Below are 15307 nucleotides of genomic sequence, written 5' to 3'. Positions count from 1 at the left end.
CTAGCTGACGTGTATAATGTTTAGTCATCTGCGTACATAGATACACACAGGCTTATTCAACACTAATAGGTCAATAGTAAAAAAATGTAGAACAGTTGAGGGCCGAGACGGCTGCCTTGAGGAACACCACACTCTACCTGGTTTATGTTAGAGGCTTTCATTAAAGAAAACACTGACTGTGTTCTATTAGATAGGTAGCTCTCAATCCACAATATGGCAGAGGATGTAAAGCCATAACAGATACATTTTTTCAGCAACAGATTATGATCGATAATATCAAGTCTAGCAATTCAGCTCCCACAATCTTCTTATTATCAATTTCCAATCATCAGTCATTTGTCTCAGTGCCGTACATGTTGAGTGCCCTTCCCTATAAGAATGCTGAAAGTCTGTTGTTAATCTGTTTACAGTGAAATAACATTGTTTCTGGTCAAAAAACATTTTTTCCAAAAGTTTACTAAGGGCTGGTCTAATTGGTTATTTACTATTTTAATCCGGGTAGATTAACTACTTTTTTGTCCAGACTGAATTGTAAAGATATCGCCCATCTGGCTGATCTGGTTTAAATGTCTTTGTCTGCATGTGGTTGCCACAGGGAAAGGCGACTCTTCTGTTAAAATTTGAGAAGAGCGGCCTACCACTGCACCCTCCCACTTCCCTTATATTTTTTATTTTATTTAACCTTGATTTAACTAGGCAAGTCAGTTAAGAACAAATTCTTATTTACAAAGATGGCCTACCCCGGCCAAACCCTAACGACGCTGGGCCAACTGTGCCCTGCCCTATGGGACTCCCAATCACAGCCAGTTGTGATACAGACCCGGGTTAGATTCCAGGCTGTAGTGACGTCTCTAGCACTGAGATGCATTGCCTTAGACCGCTGCGCCACTCGGGAGCACCATATAAAAGCCCCTTGCCAAGTGTGTGTGTACCTGCTTCTGTAGAGCCAGCTGTCCCTCCACCTCCTGGACTCTGCGTTGGAGATCTCGTTTCATCCCGTCGTACTCCGCTCTCTGCTTCTGAAGGTCCCCAGCCTGACCGCTGAGTGACAGAAAGATGACACACACACAGTCACACACCATACCCTGAAGCCATCATGACATTGGCAAATACACACACACCGGATGCAAAAGCCATCATGGCATCAGGAAATACACAGACACCCGTCACTGAAACCACCACGACATGAGATTACCTCTCAAAGTTGAGAACACGGAGGAACCATGGAAAGGGCTTGCACATATTTCAGGCTAAGTGTTTTGCCTGCTATGAGGCTAAAAGAGTTACACAGTTCAAATCACTTACATTTTAGTCATTCAGCAGACACTCTTATCCAGAGCAGTGATTGCATACATTTTAATACTTATTTCGTACTGGTCCTCTGTGGGAATCGAACCCACAAAATGTTGCAAGCGCCACGCTCTACCAACTGAGTTACACTGGAACCGAGTATACAACAGAGCCGAAAACTGTAGTGAAATAATAGTGAAAGCTTAATAATAATTTTAAATTAAATTACAGCCTACAATATAAACTGTGCACTAAATGCCATATACAGTGACTTCAGAAAGTATTCACACCCATTTACCCACACTCCACATTTTAGTGTGTTACAGCCTGAATTTAAAATTAATTCAATTGAGATTTTTGGTCTCTGGCCTACACACAATACCCAAAAATGTCAAAGTGGAATTCTGTATTTTCATTTATTTATTTTTTACAAATGAAAAGCTGAAATGTCTTGAGTCCATAAGCATCAACACCTTTGTTATGGCAAGCCTAAATAAGTTCAGGAGTAAAAGGAGTGCTTAACAAGTCACATAATAAGTTGCATGGAATCACTCTGTGTGCAATAATAGTGTTTAACATTATTTTTTTAATGACTACCTCATCTCTGTACTAGAGGTCGACCGATTATGATTTTTCAACACCAATACCGATTAATTGGAGGACCAAAAAAGCCGATACCGATTAATAGACCTTTTTTTTTTTGTAATAATGACAATTACAACAATACTGAATGAACACTTATTTTAACTTAATATAATATATCAATATAATCAATTTAGCCTCAAGCAAATAATGAAACATGTTCAATTTGGTTTAAATAATGCAAAAACAAAGTGTTGGAGAAGAAAGTAAAAGTGCAATATGTGCTATGTAAGAAAGCTGACGTTTCAGTTCCTTGCTCAGAACATGAGAACATATGAAAGCTGGTGGTTCCTTTTAAGATGAGTCTTCAATATTCCCAGGTAAGAAGTTTTAGGTTATAGTTATTATAGGAATTATAGGACTATTTCCCTCTATTCCATTTGTATTTCATTAACCTTTGACTATTAGATGTTCTTATAGGCACTTTAGTATTGCCAGTGTAACAGTATAGCTTCTGTCCCTCTCCTCGCTCCTCCCTGGGCTCGAACCAGCAACACAACGACAACAGCCACGCTCGAAGCAGCGTTACCCATGCAGAGCAAGGGGAACAACTACTAGAAGGCTCAGAGCGAGTGACGTTTGAAACGCTATTAGCGCGCGCTAACTAGCTAGCCATTTCACTTTGGTTACACCAGCCTCATCTCGGGAGTTGATAGGCTTGAAGTCATAAACAGCGCAATGCTTGACGCACAACGAAGAGCTGCTGGCAAAACGCATGAAAGTGCTGTTTGAATGAATGTTTACGTGCCTGCTTCTGCCTACCACTGCTCAGTCAGATACTTAGATACTTGTATGCTTGTATGCTCAGTCAGATTATATGCAAGGTTGGACATGCTAGATAATATCTAGTAATATCATCAACCATGTGTAGTTAACTAGTGATTATGATTGATTGTTTTTTATAAGAGAAGTTTAATGCTAGCTAGCAACTTACTTTGGCTTACAACATTCGCGTAACAGGCAGTCTCCTTTTGGAGTGCAACGAGAGAGGGGCAGGTCATTATTGCGTTGGACTAGTTAACTGTAAGGTTGCAAGATTGGATGCCCCGAGCTGACAAGGTGAACATCTGTCGTTCTGCCCCTGAACGAGGCAGTTAACCCACCGTTCCTAGGCAGTCATTGAAAATAAGAATGTGTTCTTAACTGACTTGGCGAGTTAAATAAAGGTATAAAAAAATATATTTAAAAAATTCTAGCGGCAAATCGGCGGCCAAAATACCGATTTCCGATTGTTATGAAAATTTGAAATCGGCCCTAATTAAATTGGCCATTCCGATGAATCGGTCGACCTCTACTCTGTACCCCACAAATACAGATAAATGTAAGGTCCCTCAGTTGAGCAATGAATGTCAAACCCAGATTCAACCACAAAGACCAGGGCGATTTCCCAATGCCTCGCAAAGAAGGGCACCTATTGGTACATGAAGAAAATAAATGTAAAAAAATAAACCTGACATTGAATATCCCTTTGAGCATGGTGAAGCTATTAATTACACTTTGGATGGTGTATCAATACAACCTTTCACTACAAAGATACAGGCGTCCTTCCTAACTCAGTTGCCGGAGAGGAAGGAAAACACTCATGGATTTTACCATGAGGTCAATGGTGACTTTAAAACAGTTACTGAGTTTAATGGCTGTAATATGAGAAAACTGAGGATGGATCTACAAAGGCATTGTAGATACTCCATAATACTATCTTAATTGACAGAGTGAAAAGAAGGAAGCCTGCACAGAAAAAATATATTCCAGCCTCCCGAGTGGCGAAGCGGTCTATGGCGTCACTACAGACCCGGGTTCAATGCCAGCCTGTGTCATGACCGGGAGACCCATGAGGTGGTGCGCAATTGGCCCAGCGTCGTCCGGGTTAGGGGAGGGTTTGGCCGGCCAGGATGTCCTTGTCCCATTGCGCTCTAGCGACTCCGTGTGGCAGGCCTGGCGCATGCATGCTGACTTGCATGCTGACAGTTGTACTGTGTTTCCTCCGACACATTGGTGTGGATGGCTTCAGGGGTAAGTGAGCAGTGTGTCAAGAAGCAGTGCGGCTTGGCGGGGTCGTGTTTCAGAGGATGCATGGCTCTCCACCTTTACCTCTCCCGAGTCCGTATGGGAGTTGCAGCGATGGGACAAGACTGTAACTACCAATTGGATATCATCAAAAAGGGGTAAAAAGTATAAATATTCCAAAACATGCACCCTGTTTGCAATAAGGCACAAAAGTAATACTTTGCTAAAAAATGAACTTTTTGTCCTGAATACAAAGTGTTATGTTTGGGATTAGGGTTAGGGTTCCACTCTTCATATTTTCAAGAATGGTGGTGGATGCATCATGTTATTGGTATGCTTGTCATCGGCAAGGAATAGGGAGTTTTTTTATAATAAAAATAAATGGAATAGAGCCATTCCTCTGCAAAATCACAGAGGAAAATATGGTCGACTCGGCTTTCCAACAAACACTGGGAGACAAATTCACCTTTCAGCAAGATAATAATCTAAAACACAAGTCCAAATATACCAAGACGACATTGAATGTTCCTTAGTGGCCAAGTTACAGTTTTGACTTAAATCTGCTTGAACATCTACGGCAAGACTTGAAAATGGCTGTCTAGCAATTATCAACTCCCAATTTAACAGAGCTTAAAGGTGTGCAAAGCTCTTAGAGACTTACCCAGCAAGCCTCACAGCTGTAATCACTGCCAAATGTGATTCTAACATGTATTGACTCAGGGTTGTGAATACTTATGTAATAATGATATTTCTGTATTTAAATTTCAATAAATTTGCCAAATTTTCTAAAAACATGTTTTGCTTTGTCATTATGGAGTATTGTGAGCAGATGGGTGAGAAAAAAACCAACACTTTAATCCAAATTGAATTCTGGCTGTAACAACAACATTTAAATGTGGAATAAATCAAGGGATATGAATACTTTCTGAAGGCACTGTAAATGGACCCTTACTGGGTCCTCCTGTCTAAATATAACCCATACAGATGGGCCTGGTGAGTCACCGTGGGGATAAATGTGGGGCTGGGCATCATGTAATGTGTACAACAATCTAGGGTAATTATCAGCTGTAATAGACATCTTTGTTTGAGGCCAGAGGCCAGCATTCTTCTCTCAGCATGATCGTTAGGCTGTCCTCTAACTACAGTCAGTCAGTGACAATTACTGGGAAGCAGTGAGGGAAAAGAAGCCCCCAAAATAACTTTGTTTGTGTCTTTTGAATTGGAATAAAATTGGGGCAACAATCCCACCTGTACCCCACTCCCCTGCCCTTAACCCCATCCCACTCACCTCTGGAGCCTCTCTAGCTGCAGCCTGTGTTCGGCAGCTCTCTGCTGGCTGTGTCTCACCTCTCTTGCCTCGCTCTCCCTCTCCTCCTGCAGCTTGGCTATCTGGATATGTAACTGACTCAACTCCTCCTGCCTTCAATAAGGAAAGTCACATGTTAAAGCTGGAATAGTCCTCTCAGTGACAATAGTCAATGTATTCCAGGGGTCATGGGATACATAACAAATAATACAACATTACTCTCTCTCTCTCTCTCACACACAATGTTAAAAGGGGTTTATAAAATACATTTCATTGAATGATTGACCTGGCAGTCTCTGTGGCCTGTGCGCGGGCAGCCATGGCGTCATATCTCTCCAGCTCTCTGTCTCTCTCCTCCAGCACGGCCAGGTTAAAGCAGAAGTCCTCCTTGAGCTGTTGGAAGCGTTCCCTGAGGAGAGAGAGCTGTTCCTGGGCATCACGGAGGGACATATCCTGCTGCTGGACCCGTAGGGTCTGGAGCTCCTTCCACTCTTTCTCCTTACATGCCAACTGGGTGTCCAGGTCAGCTCCATCATTAGCCGGCATGGCTAGAGAAGACACACACACATCAAAGTCTAGAGGGTCAATGCACACACTGCACCGTGAAAACACTTTACACACACAATTTCCGAAATGAAAGCAGACGTTGCTCGCTAAGTAACGCGTTATCTAACGTTACATTACCGTTAGGAGGGCTGAGCTTGCAGCTGGTTTTCTAACGCTAACGTACCTCGACAGCATGCAACTAACTAATGTCGCTCTTATAAAGAGTTGTTTAGCTGTAGATGTGTTATCGTTTGCAGTCAACACTTTGTTAAAATGCTAATTTGAGTTCTCCCGCTGTTTCTATGGAAACCCCAGCGTTGTCCGTCTGTGTAATTCGTCCGTGTAGAAAATGTGTTTGTGAAGAACGAAAAGTACCGCTACTACAAAATGTTATAATAAAAATGTTTATGTACAAACTTGTTTAGGTCTTTAATGGGTTCAGATGACTTTATCAAATAGCTGCTATGGCTCTCTTCTATGCAGGCACAAGAGAAAACATTATGTTCATTGCTGTGTAATGTAATTTATTGTTATAGCAAATGTACGCAAAGCATTCACCATACTTGGATAGAGATTCAGACTGATTAAATGAGGTTCTTCATTGACAGCCAGCCAGAGAAGTTATGTGCTGCTGCCATGCAGAGAGACGAAGGAAGCTGATGACAGAGGAAACCAATACACCTGCCTGGAACTCACCGGACTCACCTGACCTACTCTACCTGCCTGTGGTCACATGCGTCATCATGACTCCACCTCTTCCTCCAAACAGAGGTCACTCTCATCCGCTATCTCTTTTCTCTCTCCCTCACTCACTCACACACATAATACTAGGAAGTGCTGACTTAAAGTAAGAAACAGTGGGCTCTCTCACACACACACTTACCCATCTGCTCAGTCTTTTGGTGGGTGTGCCTCACCTGTGGAAACATGTCTTCTGACAGAAATCAGAATTCAAGAGAAACATATCACTGGAAAGTTTTTAATTTTATAAAACTGGTTACAATCATACTAAACAATGTGTTTTTTTTTCAAAAAAGTACAAAAACATCACTCACTGCTAATCTCTTCTGGCATACTACCAAGCAAGATTTAAATGTGGTCCAGAAGATATCTGCACAATTTAGGTGCACTTTTTTAACTTTTCATAAAAGCATGAAACTTGGTACACTTGTACAGTTTGGGGCCCTGAACATTTTCAGCTAGGGAGCCAAAGATTATGTCTACACCTATGTTTTCATGGTCCATGATTGTATAGTATATCAGTGATAAAACATAATCCAAGTCCTTTGTACTGCAAAACTTTATGTTAATACATTGTTTAAAGTACTTGGGGCAAGGAAATTGTCTTCTCCCAAATGTGGTGAGTATGTAAAGTCCCAGTTCAATCAAAAATGTGACTGTAGTGTTTTTGCGGACTTTACTGAAGTATTCACTGTAGTATTTACTGTTTACTATAGTATACATATTGTAGTTAAAAAAAGAGTAGTGCACTGAGTGTACAAAACATTAGGAACACCAGCTCTTTCCATGACATAGACTGACCAGGGGAATCCAGGTGAAAGCTATGATCCCTTATTTATGTCAGTTGTTAAATCCACTTCAATCAGTGTAGATGAAGGGGAGGAGACAGGTTAAAGAAGGATTTTCAAGCCTTGAGACAATTGAGACATGGATATGCCACTCAGAGGGTGAATGAGAGAAACAAAAGTTTTGAACGGGGTACAGTAGTAGGTGCCAGGCGCACCGGTTTGAGTGTGTCAAGAGCTGCAACAATTTTTTCACGCTCAACAGTTTTCTTTGTGTATCACGAATGGTCCACCGACCAAAGGACATCCAGACAACTTTACACAACTGTGGGAAGCATTGGAGTCAACATGGGCCAGCGTCCCTGTGAATGCATTTGACATCTTGTACAGTCCATGCCCTGAGGAATTGAGGCTGTTCTGAGGGAAAAAGAGTGTCCAACTCATTATTAGGAAGGTGTTCCTAATGTTTTCTACACTCAGTGTAAATACTATAGTAATTACTGTAGTGTTTTTGCTGATTGTAGTATACTGTATTATTTGATGTCGTGTTTTTGCGGTCTGTAGTATACTTTAGTAATTAGTGTAGTGTTTTTTAGGACTGTAGTATAGTATACTGTAGTATTTACTGAAGTGTTTTTGTTGTTATCTTTGATATAGAAGTGGGGGGCTTTCTCCTTGAGGAAACCTACTGGAGAAATACTGATAGAGCACATTTCATAACCTGTAAGTAGGTAGGACTGGGTTCTGAATGGAGAGTTCAGAGCTTCTGCTCTTTTCTGTAAGTATAGGAAACACAGTATGATCTATACATGGCATGTAGGTTTCTCACTTACAGGTTGCACAAATTGGTATATAGGGGAAGAGAATGGGCAGGGTATAGACAAATTAAATACTGTAGTATTTACTATAGTTCCAAAAAATTGCGTTTTTGTAGACTGTAGTGTTTTGCGAACATTTCTGTAGTATTTACTACAGTGTTTTTTTTGTGTATAATGCTGTAGTATTTACAATAGTATTCTACAGTATACTACCAAATGCTATACTAAGTACTACACATGATCAAGGGATACTGCAGTACTATAGTATTCTACAGTTTAATACAGAATTATATAGTAAGTACTGTATTATTATATCATAAAGTGTAGTATTTATGTGGTTTATATATTCCCAAACAAAATATACAGTACCAGTCAAAGGTTTGGACACACCTGCTCATTCCAGGGTTTTCATTTATTTTTACTATTTTCTACATTGTAGAATAATAGTGAAAACATCAAAACTATGAAATGACACATGTAATCATGTAGTAACCAAAAAGGTGTTAAACAAATACAAATATATTTTAGATTCTTCAAAGTAGCCCCCTTTTCCTCGATGACAGCTTTGCACACTTGTCATTCTCTCATACAGCTTCACAAGGAATGCTTTAACAACAGTCTTGAAGGAGTTCCCACATATGCTGAGCACTTGTTGGCTGCTTTTCCTTCACTCTCCAGTCCAACTCATCCCAAACCATCTCAATTGGGTTGAGGTCAGATGATTGTGGAGGCCAGGTCATCTGATGCAGCACTCCACTCTCCTTGGTCAAATAGCCCTTACACAGCCTGGAGGTGTGGGTTGGGTCATTGTCCTGTTGAGAAACAAATGATAGTCCCACTAAGCCCAAACAAGATGGGATGGCGTATCACTGCAGAATGCTGTGGAAGCCATGCTGGTTAAGTGTGCCTTGAATTCTAAAGAAATCACTGAGTGTCAACAGCAAAGCACCCCACACCTCCTCGTCCATGCTTCACGGGGGGAATCACAAATGCGGAGATCATTCGTTCACCTACTCTGCATCTCACAAAGACACGGCTGTTATCACATTTGGACTCATCAGACCAAAGGACAGCCTTCCACCGGTCTAATGTCCAAGGGTTGTGATTCTTGGCCAAAGCAAGTCTCTTCTTCTTATTGGTGTCCTTTAGTAGTGGTTTCTTTGCAGCAATTCGACCATGAAGGCCTGATTCACGCAGTCTCCTCTGAACAGTTGATGTTGAGATGTGTCTGTTACTGGAACTCTGTGAAGCATTTATTTGGGCTGCAATCTGAGGTGCAGTTAACTCTAATGAATTTATCCTCTGCAGCAGAGGTGACTCTGGGTCTTACTTTCCTGTGGCGGTCCTCATGAGAGGCAGTTCTTTCATAGCGCTTGATGGTTTTTGCGACTGCACTTGAAAAAACCATCAAAGTTCTTGACATTTTCCAGATTGACTGACGTTCATGCCATAATTAAAGTAATGATGGACTGTCGTTTCTCTTTGCTTATTTTAGCTTTTTTTATGGACTTGGTATTTTACCAAATAGGGCTATCATCTGTTTACCACCCATAACTTGTAACACAACTGATTGGCTCCAACGTATTAAGGAAAGAAATTCCACAAATGAACGTTTAACATGGCACACCTGTTAATTGAAATGCATTCTGCGTGACTACCTCATGAACCTGCAAGAGAGAATGCCAAGAGTGTGCAACGCTGTCAAGGAAAAGGGTGGCTACTTTGAAGAATCTAAAATATATTTTGATTTGTTTAACACTTTTCTGGTTACTACATGATTCCATATGTGTTATTTCATAGTGTTGATGTCTTCACTATTATTTTACAATGTGGACAATAGTAGAAATAAATAAAAACCCTTGAATGAGTAGGTGTCCAAACTTTTCACTGGTACTGTAAGTAGGTTGGAATAATACTGTGACATTTAAAAAATTATGATAATTCCCTTTTAGTGTAAGAGCTGTTTGAAAAGGCCTCCTAGAAGTTAAGCCTGGATTAGTTTGATTGAGTTTTGTCCTGCCTGGTGACATCACTAGGCGGTAAATTTGTTAATAGATCAATAGAAAATTACAAATAACTGCCAAAAACAGCTAGTTTTCCCCTCCCAACTGACATCACTCACAGACAGTACTAGCACAATTCTTGCTTGAGAAATGCATACATAGGGCGTTTAGGAGGAGGGGAAAGTTTCGGAAGAAGATACCTTTAAGGAAGAGGGGCGCGTTTGAGAGGAAAGGAACAAGGGTTGGACATAAGGCCTCCGGGAGAGAGAAAAGAACCAGAGTTGGCGTGGGATTGGATGGGAGCAGGAAAGTGCAACCAGAGCCCTCTGTCCCTCATCCTCCTCCTCTTTCCCTTGAGGTGTGATTTACTAATCCTGCAGAACCAGAGGAATGTTTCCCATAGGACATTTAATAGACCCCGTATGTGTAAAGTCAGAGATTGATTCATTGAAAAAGGATCTCATGTCGTTTATTGCAATAGCCCTCTGACTTTAAGGAGTATTTCCCTCAAAACTCTGATTCCTAGAAAATGTGTCCGGTGATTTGGTCAACTTCACCAGATTTTTCAAAAAAATTCTACATGAATCGGAAATGAGGGTCAGCTACACCATAAGCCAAGGACCCCTTCGTCATGTCCTCATATGTAGCACAACAAGACCATGAAAGTATATCTATCATAGATCATATCATAACATGGGGCGCAGGAACCTGTCAGACTGGCTGAGGCAGGTGAGCCTGGCGAGCACGTGGAAGCAGGGGAGACTGGCGATCCTGCGGAGGCATGAAAGCCCGACAAGCCGGCTGAGGCAGGGGATCCTGGCGATCTGGCTGAGGCATGAGAGCCTGTAGCGGCTCCCAGACCCGACGTCATTTACACTGACACAAAAAAAAACACTCCCTGATGCTTCCCTAAGGTGAGGTGTTATTCTGTAACGAGTCCGGCTGAGTCGGGAAGAAAGTACAGGGAGTGAGTGTTTTAATAAATAAAACTTTAAACATGAATCACAAACAAAGCACCGACATGAAACTGAGTCAATAACACCAGAGGAAAGAACCAAGGGGAGTGACAGATATAGGGAAGATAATCAAGGAGGTGATTGAGTCCAGAGTGTCAAGAGGCTCTGGTGCGCTTGATGATGGTGACAGGTGTGTGGGATAATCAGCAACCTGACGACCAAGAGGCCGGAGAGGGAGTATACGTGACACTAGAGCTGACTGCCGGGCCAAACTGAACAATCGGGGGAGAAGGGCCTTGGTCAGGGAGGTGACCAAGAACCCGATGGTCACTCTGACAGAGCTCTAGAGTTCCTCTGTGGAGATGGGAGAACCTTCTAGAAGGATAACCATCTCTGCAGCACTCCACCAATAAGGCCTTTATTGTAGTGGCCAGACGGAAGCCACTCCTCAATAAAAAGCACATGAAAGCCCGCTTGGAGTTTCCCAAAAGGCACCTGAACACTCTCAAACCATGAGAAACAAGATTCTCTTGTCTGATGAAACCAGAATTAATTATTTGGCCTGAATGCCAAGCTTCACATCTGGAGGAAACCTGGCACCGCTCATCACCTGGCCAATACCATCCATACGTTGAAGCATGGTGGTGGCAGCATCATGCTGTGGGGATGTTTTTCAGTGGCAGAGACTGGGAGGCTAGTCAATACTCGTCAGGATCGAGGCAAAGATGAACGGTGCAAAGTACAGAGAGATCCTTGATGAAAACCTGCTCCAGAGTGCTCAGGACCTCAGACTGGGGCGAAGGTTCACCTTCCAACAGGACAACGACCCTAAGCACACACCCAAGACAACACAGGAGTGGCTTTGGGACAAGTCTCTGAATATCGTTGAGTAGCCCAGCTAGAGCCCGGACTTGAACCTGATCAAACATCTCTGGAGAGACCTGAAAATAGCTGTACAGCTACGCTCCCCATCCAATCTGACAGAGCTTGAGAGGATCTGCAGAGAAGAATGGGAGAAACTCCCCAAATACAGGTGTGCCAAGCTTGTAGCGTCATACTCTAGAAGACTCAAGGCTGTAATCGCTGCTAAAGGTGCTTCAACAAAACACTGAGATAAGGGCCTGAATACTTAAGGAAATGTCATATTTCAGTTTTTTTTAAATACATTTGCAAAAAAACTGTTTTTCCTTTGTCATTATGGGGTATTGTGTGTAGATTGATTAGAATATATTTTAAATCAATTTTAGAACAAGGCTGTAACGTAACAAAATGTGAAAAAAGTCAAGGGGTCTGAATATTTTCAGAATGCACTGTATATAAAAATAAATTGGGGTCGGGGGTCCCCTAGTGTCTGCGGGGTCCAATTCGCAGAGCGTAGTCTGGACATAGAGGTCATAACATATAATGCAGTGATAACCACATTTAACACCCATGATGCTTTGCACATACAACTAAGGTAAGTACGGAGGTATGAAAGATATAACATTAAAGACCAATGCAGCGTTTTTAAATCTCAAAATCAAACAATTTCTGGGGGAAAATTATTATCTTAATCTGATTGTTTTTAGTTAAAATGGTCAAAAAGAAACAACAATAGCCTCTTAGCAAAGAGCAATTACTCAATAAATAATTTAGCTAGGACTATGTGGGAGTGGTCAGAGTGGGAAGGGGAAAACGTAAAATGAGCTGTTATTGGCAGAGAGGTTTGGAATTATCTTTCTTATTGATCTATTAACTACACTGAACAAAAATATAAACGCAACATGCAACATTTTCAAAGATTTGACTGAGTTATATTTCATATAAGGAAATCAATTAATTGAAATATGTTCATTAGGCCCTAATCTATGGATTTCATATGACTGGGAATACAGATATGCATCAAATCACATTTATAATCAAATGAATTTATAAAGCACTTTTTACATCAGCAGATGTCACAAAGTGCTTATACAGAAACCCAGCCTAAAACCCCAAACAGTAAACAATGCAAATGTAGAAGCACGGTGGCTAGGAAAAACTCCCTAGAAAGGCAGGAATCTAGGAATAAATTTAGAGAGGAACCAGGCTCTGAGGGTTGGCCAGTCCTTTTCTGCCTGTGCCAGGAGGAGATTATTCGAAGTACATGGTCATTTTAAGGCCAGATCGTTCTTCAAGATGTTCATAGATGACCAGCAGGGTCAAATAATAATCACAGTGATTGTAGAGGGTGCATCAGGTCAGCACCTCAGGAGTAAATGTCAGTTGGCTTTTCATAGCCGAGCATTCAGAGGTCGAGACAGCAGGTGCGGTAGAGAGAGAGAAATAGGGAGGGAGCGAGAGAGAGGGTCAAAAACAGAAGGTCCAGGACAAGGTAGCATGTCTGATGAACAGGTCAGTGTTCCACAGCCGCAGGCAGAACAGTTGAAACTGAAGCAGCAACGCGACTTGGTAGAACTTCTGGTAAACAGGTCAGGGTTCCATAGCCACAGGCAAAACAGCAGAAACTGGATCAGCAACATGACCAGTTGGACTGGGGACATCCAGGAGTCATCAGGCCAGGTAGTCCTGAGGCATTGTCCTTGGGCTCAGTTCCTCCAAGAGAGAAAGAGAGAGATATGGGAGAATTCGAGAGAATATACTTAAGTTCACACAGGACACCAGATAAGATAGGAGAAATTCACCAGATAGGACAGACTGACCCTAGCTCCCCGGCACATAGATTATTGCAGGTCCTTCTGTAGCTCAGTTGGTAGAGCATGGCGCTTGTAACGCCAGGGTAGTGGGTTCAATTCCCGGGACCACCCATACGTAGAATGTATGCACACATACATGTAAGTCGCTTTGGATAAAAGCGTCTGCTAAATGGCATATATTATATTATATTATTATTGCAGCATAGATACTGTAGGCTGAGACAGGGGGGGGGTCGGAGACTCTGAGACCCTGTCAGACAATAACCCTGGACAGGGCCAACCAAGCAGGATATAACCTCACCCACTTTGCCAAAGCACAGCCCACATACCGCTAGAGGGATATCAACAGACCACCAACTTACTATTATTATTATATTATAAAGCTGAGTATAGCCAACGGAAATCTCCACTACACGAGGGGGCGCAAAACGGACAGGAAGATCACGTCAGTGATTCAGCCCACTCAAGTAACGCACCATTCCTAGGGACGGCATGGAAGAGCACTAGTAAGCCAGTGACTCAGGGTCAGAGGCAGAGAATCCCAGTGGAGAGAAGGGAGCCGGCCAGGCAGAGACAGGAAGGGAGGTTCATCATTCCAGTGCCTTGCCGTTCACCTTTGCACCCATGGGCCAGACTACACTCAATTATAGGACCTACTGAAGAGATGAGTCTTCAGTAAAGACTTAAAGGTCGAGACCGAGTTTGCGTCTCTCACATGGATAGGCAGACCATTCCATAGAAATGTAGCTCTCTAGGAGAAATCCCTGCCTCCAGCTGTTTGCTTAGAAATTCTAGGGACAGTAAGGAGGGCTGCGTCTTGTGATCGTAGCATACGTGTAGTTATGTACGGCAGGACCAAATTCGAGAAATAGGTAGGAGCAAGTCCATGTAATACTTTGTAGGTTAGCTGTAAGCATCTGTTGGTCACAGATGCCTTAAAAAAGCTAGGGACGTGGATCAGAAAACCAATCTGGTGTGACCAACATTTGCCTCCTGCAGTATGACACATCATCTTCACATAGAGTAGATCAGGCTGTTTACTGTGGCCTGTGGAATGTTGTCCCACTCCTCTTAAATTGCTGTGCGAAGTTGCTGGATATTGGCGGGAACAGGAACATGGTGTCGTACACGTTGATTCAGAGCATCCCAAACATGCTCAATTAGTGACATGTCTGGTGAGTATGCAGGCCATGGAAGAACTGTGTACAGATCCTTGCGACATGGGGCGGTGCCTTATCATACTGAAACATGAGGCGATGGTGGTGGATGAATGGCACGAGAATGGGCCTCATCACAGTTCCTCTGTGCATTCAAATTGCCATTGATAAAATGCAATTGTGTTCATTGTCCTTGGCTTATGCCTGCCCATACCATAACACCCTGCCAACATGGGGTACTCTGTTCACAACGTTGACTTTAGCAAACCGCTCGCCTTGACAACACCATACACGCTTGTCTGCCATCTGCCCAATACAGTTGAAACCGGGATTCATCCTTGAAGAGCACACTTCTCCAGTGTGCCAGTGGCCATCGAAGGT

General features: G+C 42.4%; 1 protein-coding gene and 1 pseudogene across 7 annotated transcripts in view; both read right to left on the bottom strand.

Annotated features, from left to right (window-relative positions):
- ccdc57 (coiled-coil domain containing 57) overlaps positions 1-15307 on the bottom strand; it is a 34173-nt gene that overhangs the window by 17482 nt on the left and 1384 nt on the right. For 3 of the 7 annotated variants that reach the window (XM_052478035.1, XM_052478037.1, XM_052478041.1), the window contains exons 2-5: positions 6675-6725; positions 5532-5793; positions 5228-5359; positions 933-1041 (exon numbers count right to left, since the gene is read on the bottom strand). In XM_052478035.1, the coding sequence (XP_052333995.1) occupies positions 933-1041; positions 5228-5359; positions 5532-5793; positions 6675-6720 (549 nt within the window). In that variant the 5' untranslated portion in view covers positions 6721-6725. Of the gene's footprint in view, positions 1-932; positions 1042-5227; positions 5360-5531; positions 5794-5929; positions 6133-6674; positions 6726-15307 lie in introns of those variants that run through there. The other 4 variants (XM_052478036.1, XM_052478039.1, XM_052478038.1 and 1 more) reach the window with 4 other exon arrangements.
- Positions 7980-8032, bottom strand: LOC118357778 (uncharacterized; annotated as a pseudogene).

This window comes from Oncorhynchus keta, chromosome 24, assembly GCF_023373465.1.
Source record: "Oncorhynchus keta strain PuntledgeMale-10-30-2019 chromosome 24, Oket_V2, whole genome shotgun sequence".
Lineage (NCBI taxonomy): Eukaryota > Metazoa > Chordata > Actinopteri > Salmoniformes > Salmonidae > Oncorhynchus > Oncorhynchus keta.
This window is presented reverse-complemented; position numbering and strand designations above follow the sequence as displayed.